This window comes from Apodemus sylvaticus, chromosome 2, assembly GCF_947179515.1.
Source record: "Apodemus sylvaticus chromosome 2, mApoSyl1.1, whole genome shotgun sequence".
Taxonomy (NCBI): Eukaryota; Metazoa; Chordata; class Mammalia; order Rodentia; family Muridae; genus Apodemus; species Apodemus sylvaticus.
In genome coordinates this window covers 167255101-167264949 of record NC_067473.1, presented here as the reverse complement: position 1 = coordinate 167264949, position 9849 = coordinate 167255101, and the positions used below count along the sequence as shown (strand labels likewise).

The following is a 9849-nucleotide window of genomic DNA, read 5'->3' as shown; positions in this document are numbered from 1 at the left end:
TGTTTCTATTTAGTTTATTTCAGCCCTGAGTTTGCTGACTTTGACAATTTCCTGCCCTCTGTTCCAATTTCATACAAAAAACTAAAAACCCAGGACATTGAAAACAATTCTCAACAATAAAAGAACTTCTGGAGGAATCACCACTCCTCACACAGAGCAATAGTGATAAATATATATATAAAAAAAAAAAAACCAGCATGGTAGTACAGAGACAGACAGGTTGATCAATGACAAAGAAGCCAAAAAATATACAATGGGAAAAAAGCATCTTCAATGAATGGTGCTGGTCTAACTGGCAAGTCCATATGTAGAAAAATGAAAATAGATCCATATTCGCCACCTTGCACAGAGCTCAAGTCCAAATGAATCCAACATAAAATGAGATACACTAAATTTAATAGAAGAGAAAGTGGAAAGTGTTTCTAACCCATTGGCACTGTGGAGGGTAGGTAGGGGATTTCTGAAACAGAACTCCAATGGCTTAGGCTCTAAGATCAAGAACTGATAAATGGCACCTCATGAACATGAAAAGCATCTGTAAGGTAAAGGACACAGTCAATAGGACAAATAAGCAACCCACCTACTGGGGGGAAAGTCTTCACTAACCCCATGTCTGATACAGGGCTAATATCCAAATATATAAAGAACTCAAGATGCTAACCTCCAAATAACCAAACAGCCAATCAAAAAATGAAGTATAGAAACAGAGAATTCACAACAGAGGAGTCTTGAATGCCCAAGAAGCTCTTTTTAAAAAACATTTAAAGTCCTTAGTCATCAAGAAAATCAAAGTCATCAAAACGACCCTGAGATTCTACCTTACATCAATCAGAATGTTTAAGATCCAAAACTCAGGTAACAGAAAATTTTGGCAAGGATGTGGAGAAAGATGAACACTCCTCCATCACTGGTGGGATTGCAAATTGGTATAACCACTCTGGGAATCACTCTGGAGATTCCTCAGATAATTGGAAACAGATATATATATGAAGACCCAGCTATGCCACTCTTGGGCATATACCCAAAAGATGCCCCACCCTATCACAGGGGCATGTGTACCATTATGTTCATAGTGGCCTTATCTGTGATAACAAGAAGCTGGAAATAACACAAATGGAAGATGTGGTTCATTTACACAAGGAAATACTATACATATCACATGAGTGATTAGGACTGATTATGAAACTCATGAATACATATATCCCTTGATCATTGTGACAGTCCAACCTGGGTCATTTTTTTTAAATTTTAAAAATTCTAATATTTTTAGAATTGCATGCAATATATTTTGATCATATTCAGTCTTGAATTCTTTCTCTAATTACTCCCTATCCCTCTCCTTACTCCTTTTTTCAATTTAATAACCCATAGAATCCAACTGGGGCTGTTCATGTAACTCTTGGCATGGGGCCATCCACGTATGATTGACCTAAACACATATATTTTTATATCACTTTGTTTCTAAGAAATTCTGTGTTCTTTAGTCTCTTCTTTCCAGCAAAAAAAAAAAAAAGTCAGTAAAAATTGTCTTAATTCACTCTTTCAAAGATTTTAATTTGGTGTGTGGTAAACTGCATCTTTGTTACACATACAAAACTTTTTAGATAAGAATGACATCATAGAATATTAGAAGGTATAAATACCCAAGAAATATTATATTAAAATATCATATAGTAAAGTGTTTTTCAGTAATCTTAAACAAGAATCAGTTTGTGTGTAAAGAGTAAGAGTTTAGAATTGTTCTCACAAATAATATATCTGTATAATAGACCTCCACCCAAGGCTAAAAGGATATTGCAGAAGAGAGAGTGAAGCTATTATAAGATCTATAAATTTAATAGCTGAGTAGTATTCCATAGTGTAAATATACCACATTTTCTGTATCCATTCCTCCATTGAGGGACATCTGGGTTCTTTCCAGCTTCTGGCTATTATAAATAAGGCTGCCATGAACATAGTAGAGCTCTTATAATGTATCCTTATTATATGGTGGGGAATCTCAGGGTATATGTCCAGGAGTGGTATAGCAGGGTCCTTCTGTAGTATCATGCCCAGTTTTCTGAGGAACCGCCAGATTGATTTCCAGAGTGGTTGTACCAGCTTGCAACCCCACCAGCAGTGGAGGAAGGTTCCTCTTTCTCCACATCCTTGCCAGCACCTGTTCTCTCCTGAGATTTTGATCTTAGCTATTCTGACTGGTGTGATGTGAAATCTCAGGGTTTTTTTTTTTTATTTTCATTTCCTTGATGGCTAAGGATGTTGAACATTTCTTTAGGTGTTTCTCCGCCATTTGATATTCCTCAGATGAAAATACTTCGATGAAGTTTTTAGGCAAGTGGGTGGAACTGGAGAATGTCATCCTGAGTAAGGTGACCCAATCACAAGGTATGCACTCATTGATAAGTGGATATTAACCCAGAAGCTCGGAATACCCAAGACACAATTCACATATCAAATGATGCCCAAGAAGGAAGGAGAAGCCCCTGGTCCTGGAAAGGCTCAGTGTAGCAGTGTAGGGGAATACCAGGACAGGGAAGCGGGAAGGGAGACCACCCATCCGGGAGAACAGAGGGATGGAAGAGGCCTTATGGGACTTTCAGGGAGGGGGATTCAGGAAGGGGAAATCATTTGAAATGTAAATAAAGAATATATCAAATAAAAATATGAAAATAAAAAGGCCTAGAAATTTTATGTGGCAACAATGAGTGTTTTCTAGACAATATAGGCCAGCCACACATACACACTCACAGTCATTATGGAAGCATGCACAAGACTCGTAGGAAAAAATAGACGAAAATCTCAACATGGAGGGTACATGAAGTTAGACGTAGTCCCACCCCTAAATTAGGAGCTCTTAGCAGTTGATAGCTAATAAGAGTGAGAAAAGTTGTTTTCTTTAAGAATGTGATCTTTGGTAGGTTAATCATGGCCCAGGGATTGTCCCCACACTCAAGAGTATTTAGGCAGCACAAATTGTACTTGTGGACTATTTAAGAAAAGAAACAAGTTGGAAATCAGGTAGATAAAGAGGTCAGAGTGTGTCTGGGGAGTTGTGGGAGGTATATGAATGTGATCAGAATACATTGTATGGAATTAATGAACATTTTTAAAAGAATATATACTATACTGGTATAGTGAAATTTATCTTCCTTGTGCTGCTAGAAATAAGACTTTAGATATTTAAGTGAGTTTGGTAATGGGGAAGGTAGAGCTAATATTGAAATATGGATTCTATATCTTATTTCCTAAACATAAATATACTTAAAGGCATTATTTATTTTGATAGATGTATTATGGATATTTGGAATGTGAAAAATAGCACATAAGAAGTGTGAGTAATTTGATTAATTTGGAGATCATCTGCCTATGATATCAATGTCACCATCATGAAAATGGACACTTTCAACACCTTATGTTTCATGAGAACATGTTACATGAAAAAGAGACATTTAAGATAATCAATAGCAGTTTTTATCATGGCTTGATTAACTTATCATATTACATATCATAAATTAAGGTGACCACTAAATGTGACTTTACCAGTAAGATGGCACATTAAGAAACATTAAAAATTCAGCTATGGAGCTCATGTCTGCAATCTCAGCACTTGGGAAGGTGAGGCAAAAATTATTTCCATGATTTTGAAGCCAGCCTGGGTTATCTAGTGACCAGCCTTGGCTACAGAGAGAGATTCTTTACTTTGGGATTTCATTTTATAACCATCAAATTGAACAAAACCAATAAAATGAGTGACAGCTCATGCTGCTAAGGATGTACAGTAAAAGAAACATTTATTCACTAATAATAGAAGTACAAACTCGTACAGCCACTATAAAAATTAGTTTCATGGCTCCTCAGGAATATAGGAGCCAATCTACCTCAAGATCCAGCTATACCACTCTTTTTTACACCTAAAGGTCATTTCATACTGCCACAGAAACAATATTCAATCATGTTCAGTGTTTTACTATACATAATAGTCAACAATTGGAAAAAAACCTAGATATTTCTCAACAGAAGAATGGATGCAGAAAATGATGCATTTCCACACTCAGCCATTAAAATAAAACAAAAATGAAATTTGAATGGAAATGGAAGGAACTAGGAAAAAATCATCCTGAGTGAGGTAATCCAGACTGAGAAACAAATATTATCAATGCCTTGCTCAGCCATCATCAGAGACACTTTCTCTTGCAGCTGATGGAAACAAACACAGAGACACACAGCCAGAGAGCAAGAACTCTTATAACACTCAAGTCTTTTTTTTTATTCAATATATTCTTTACTTACATTTCAAATGACTTTCCCTTTCCTTGATCCCCCTTCCCCAAAAGTCCCATAAGCACTTTTCCCTCCCCGTGTTCCCCAATCCACCACTTCCCACTTCCCTGTCCTCTTAGTCCCCTTCACTGCTGCACTGAGCCTTTCCAGGACCTCTCTTTCCTTCTTCTTGGACATCATTTGATATGTGAATTGTGTCTTGGGTATTCCAACCTTCTAGGATAATATCCACTTATAAGTGAGTGCATACCATGAGTGTTCTTTTGTAATTGGGTTGCCTCACTTAGGATGATATTCTCCAGTTCCATCCATTTGTCTAAGAATTTCATTAATTTATTGCTTCTAATGGCTGAATAGTACTCCATTGTGTATATATACCACATTTTCTGTATCCATTCCTCCGTTGAGGGACATCTGCATTCTTTCCAGCTTCTGGCTATTATAAATAGGGCTACTATGAATATAGTGTAAAATGTGCCCTTATTACATGCTGGGGAATCATCTGGGTATATGTCCAGGAGTGGTATAGCAGGGTCCTCCTGTAGTATCATGTCCAGTTTTCTGAGGAACTACCAGACTGATTTCTGGGGTGGACGTACCAGCTTGCAACCTCACTAGCAGTGGAGGGGTGTTCCTCTTTCTCCACATCCTTGCCAGCACCTGTTTTCTCCTAGTTTTTTATCTTAGTCATTCTGACAGGTGTGATGTGAAATCTCAGGGTTGTTTTGATTTGCATTTCAAGTCCAAGTGAATCAACGACATCCACATAGAACCAGACACACTGAAACTAACAGAAAAAAACTGGGAAAGACCCTTGAGGACATGGGCACAGAGGAAAATTTCCTGAGCAGAACCCCAATGGTTTATGCTCTAAGATCAAGAATTGACAAATGGGACCTCATAAAATTACTGAAGACATTGTCAAAAGGACAAAATGGCAACCAGCAAATTGGGAAAAAATCTTCACCAACCCTACATCTGACAGAGGGCTTATATCCAAGATATACAAAGAACTTAAGAAGGTAGACTCCAAAGAGCCAAATAAACCCATTAAAAATGGGGTACAGAGCTAAACAAAGAATTTTCACCAGAGGAATATCGAATGGCGGAGAAGCACCTAAAGAAATGTTCAATATCCTTAGTCATCAGGGAAATGCAAATCAAAACACTCTGTCTTAAATACATTGTTTCTATCAAATCCCTCTCCTCAGTGCTCAGTAAATGCTTAGGAAGAAGACTCAGAAATAATGTAAGCAATAGAGAGAACAGAGGTCAAAAGAAAGCAAGGCCCTCTAAATCAACATGATCAATGCCCATATGAACAGAGGCTGAGGCAGCATGGACAGAGCCTACACAGGTCTGCACCAGTCCATTGTGTATATGTTATGACTTCCAGTTTAATGTTTTTATGGGACTCCTAAGAGTGTGAAGGAGTGGTTCTGTTTTGTATGCCTTCTCTAGAAATCTTTTCCTTTTGTTTGTTTTGTGTTATTCTGGTGTGTTAGAAGCTTATTTATTTTATTATTATCCTTTACAAACTTCTTTCTTCTATACCAATAGAAATAAATGGAGTAAATCTGAATGGGAGGTTAGGTGGGAATAAGCTGGGAGGAGGAGAGAGAGGAAAACCAAAGTGAGGATATATTGTAGTGAGAAAATCTTTTTTCAATAAAAAGAAAAATAAGGAAGACCCTTGAGGACATCGGTACAGGGGGAAAGTTCCTGAACAGAACACCAATAGTGTATGCTCTAAGATAAAGAATTGACAAATGGGACCACATAAAATTACAAAGTTTCTGTAAAGCAAAGGACACCATCAAAAGGACAAATCGGCAACCAACAAATTGGAAAAAGATCTTCACCAACTCTACATCAGACAGAGGGCTACCCTCCTCACTGGCTACAGCAAAAGCATCCCACATACACATACACACCTCATTTGGGTGGCACAGTAGAATCGGTCCTGGTGTCATGAACACAGGTGAGCTAGCCTGCAGCAGGGAAGAGAGCTGGTCCAGCACCTCACAGGCTATAGCACTCAGAAGAACACTCTACATCTCACCTGGGCAGCACAATAGAGCCCTCCCTGGTGACATGGTCACAGAGAGCAAGCCCCAAGGGCATGAGAATAGGAAAGCTGGCCCTACCCCTCTAGGAATTGCTATACCACATTACGAGGTCAGTCCTATAGATCCAAAGCAGCAGGATCTTAATTACACAGGGCAACAGCAGAATATATGAAAGGAGTCTTAGTGAAGATCCGGTATTGATAGCATAGCAGAAACCAGATGCCTTCAACAGACCAATGTGTCATTGCAAGAAAATTTTCAAGCAAAAGTGCCTGAACAAAAGGGTATACTGTGACACACTATGGCATACTACAACGTCCACATGTTGTTCTTGGTTTTGGTTTTGTTGTTTTGTTGTTGTTGTTGTTGTTGTTAGGTTTTGGTAGTGGTGGTAGTGGTGATGGTGGTTGTGGTTTGGTTTGGTTTGGATTTGGGTTTTGTTGGGTTTTGGGAGTGTTGTAAAAACAGAGGGTGGGCATGGAGAAATGAGTAGAATGGAATTCATGATGTGAAATTCAACAAGAATCAATAAAAAGATTTTTTATGAAGAGTTAAATTCATAGGGAATGTTTGTTAAACTTTCTTAAAGGGTCTATTTCTCAATGTGAAGTCAAAATTTAAATTCCTTAATAATAAGAAACACAATTGTATACTATGATGGGAGTCCTCCACAAATTTCAACTACTGCCAGTTTTCTAATTGCTAGGAAATTCTTGAGAGCTGAGTTGCCTAAATTAACACAGAAACTCAACTAAATTTGGTTCAGTTGATCTTTTGCTACACTCTTAAGTTGTAAAATATTCTTTTAAAAATGTTCATTGTTAATCTAAAATTCAAATTTAACTGAGTGCTCTATGTTTTTATTTATTCAATCTAGTAGCTGTGATGAGGTTACTAGCATGATTTCTGAATCTCAAATTTGTAAAAACTTAGCCTCAGATAAAGAGCTTGGGACCATGGAAAGGAATTGGGTAAATTTGCATCTTAGCAAATAGTAGCTCAGTCTAAATTAACTGTGTAGAATGACCTCTGGAGAAGATAAATGGGCATACAATACACAAGCTAAGGATTGTCAAACAAACTGTTTTAAAGACAAATTGAGATTTAGATAAACTGTCTACAGTCTTCATATATAATTCTAATCTTCATCACAGGACAGACTGCAACATAAGAAGGTAAAGACAAGGACAGCGAAACTTAAACAGCCAAGTGTAGAAACCAAACTACATCAAGTCAGCCAGAAACTAATTGGATACTTCTCTACATTAAAATGACATATGAAACAGATACTACCTTAATGCTTATAGCAGTTGGTGAAGCCTTAGTAGGGATCTTAGGAAATGCATTCATTGCTCTGGTAAACTTCATGGGCTGGATGAAGAATAGGAAGATTGCCTCTATTGATTTAATCCTCTCAAGTCTGGCCATGTCCAGAATTTGTCTACAGTGTATAATCCTATTAGATTGTATTATATTGGTGCAGTATCCAGACACCTACAACAGTGGTAAAGAAATGAGGACCATTGACTTCTTCTGGACACTTACCAACCATTTAAGTGTCTGGTTTGCCACCTGCCTCAGCATTTTCTATTTCTTCAAGATATCAACCTTCTTCCACCCTCTTTTCCTCTGGATAAAGTGGAGAATTGACAAGCTAATTCTCAGGACTCTACTGGCATGCGTGATTCTCTCCCTGTGTTTTAGCCTCCCAGTCACTGAAAATGTGAATGATGATTTCAGAGGTTGTGTCAAGACAAAGAAGAGAATAAACTCTACTTTGAGATGCAAAGTAAATAAAGCTGGTCATGCTTCTGTCAAGGTAAATCTCAACTTGGTCATGCTGTTCCCCTTTTCTATTTCCCTGGTCTCATTTCTCCTCTTGATCCTTTCCCTATGGAGACACACCAAGCAGATGCAACCCAATGTAACAGGGTACAAAGATCCCAGTACAACAGCTCATGTGAAAGCCACAAAAGCAGTAATTTCCTTCCTTGCCCTGTTTGTTGTCTACTGCCTGGCCTTTCTCATAGCCACCTCCAGCTACTTTATGCCAGAGAGTACATTAGCGGTAATTTGGGGGGAGCTCATAGCTCTAATCTATCCTTCAAGCCATTCATTTATCCTGATCCTGGGGAACAGTAAACTAAAACAGGCATCCATGAGGGTGCTTTGTAGAGTAAAGGCTATGTTAAAGGGAAGAAAATATTAGCATCATGGACATATCTGAAGAAAAGCTATTGCTTTCTAATAGAAAGGAGGACAAGATCATTATCCTTCCTTTATACATGAATATTGATTTCCTGTAGTGACATCCTTTTAACAAACTTAAATGGAATCTTGGGAAATCTCATATACAGCAACTTTGCATGTTTCTATCACTATTTTTCACTCCCATTCAATATAAGTTGACATAAAAATTAATTTTCAGAACAAATTATAACAAATAACTACAGAAGAAAGGACATTTTCATAGTCAATTCTGAATCACTTCTCCAAATGCAAAGCTGCCTGACAAATTCAAAACAATTGTAACAGCATCCCACTGCTGTTTGCATTCTTTGGAAAAGCAGGTGATTTGTTCTTATGGCCTGACTTAGGGTTTTCTTCTTAGGTGATTGAACTGTATTAATGATTGAAGAAGAGCCAAGTACCAAGTGACAATTTTTGCTGTGGAGACATGTGTTCCTTATTGTGATTCTGACTATCCTGGAGCCTGTTATGTAGACTAGTCTGTCATCGAACACACAAAGATCTGCCTGCCCCACCTGCTGGTTCTAGAATTCAAGACCTGCACCACCACAGCTGGTTCAAATGACAATTCTTAAGAAATGTTTTAGAAATAAATATTTTACTAGAAATTAACACTGAGTGTAAGTGCTATTTAGGTATAAATTATGATTAAATGTTATATTTATTTAGAAAATTATTTAGGATTATAGAACCATGATGAAAAATATTCTAGACTAAGTTTTATAAAGAAACTTTCTGGAAAATTTCTATTTATTGCATATTGAAACAAATTTCTCCAAAAAAAAACCTACAAATTCGCTCTGGACATCTAGACTGTACCAAGCAGTGGTTATAAAAATATCATGAGAGGATATGACCTTTAGTACTGAAGATAGAATCATTTATACTAAACCTGGGTACATAATTAAAGACTATGTCAGTGTCCCACAAAGATACTTGCACTGTCACTGTCATGTTTAATGCAGCACTGTTTATAATAGCTAAAATATGGCACAAAACTAGACATTCATCAATAAATGAATCAATAAAGAAAATGTACATATACACAATGAAATTGTATTCGGGCACAAAGAAAGATGCAATCATGTATTTAGCAAAAACATGAACAGAATTGGAGATCATTGTAATTGAAATAAGCCAGACGTGGACAAAAAACAAAACCTGTGTATTTTTTTTCTGAAGTAGAGAATATAGACTTGGATGGATGGATGGATGGATGGATGGATGGATGGATGGATGGATGGATGTT

At 37.3% G+C, this 9849-nt stretch overlaps 1 protein-coding gene across 1 annotated transcript; it reads left to right on the top strand.

Annotated features, from left to right (window-relative positions):
- The first annotated feature begins 7620 nt into the window (after positions 1-7620).
- Positions 7621-8559, top strand: LOC127677686 (taste receptor type 2 member 7). Its single transcript, XM_052172712.1, has one exon. The coding sequence runs from the start codon at positions 7621-7623 to the stop codon at positions 8557-8559; it is 939 nt and encodes a 312-aa protein (XP_052028672.1).
- Positions 8560-9849: the final 1290 nt, after the last annotated feature.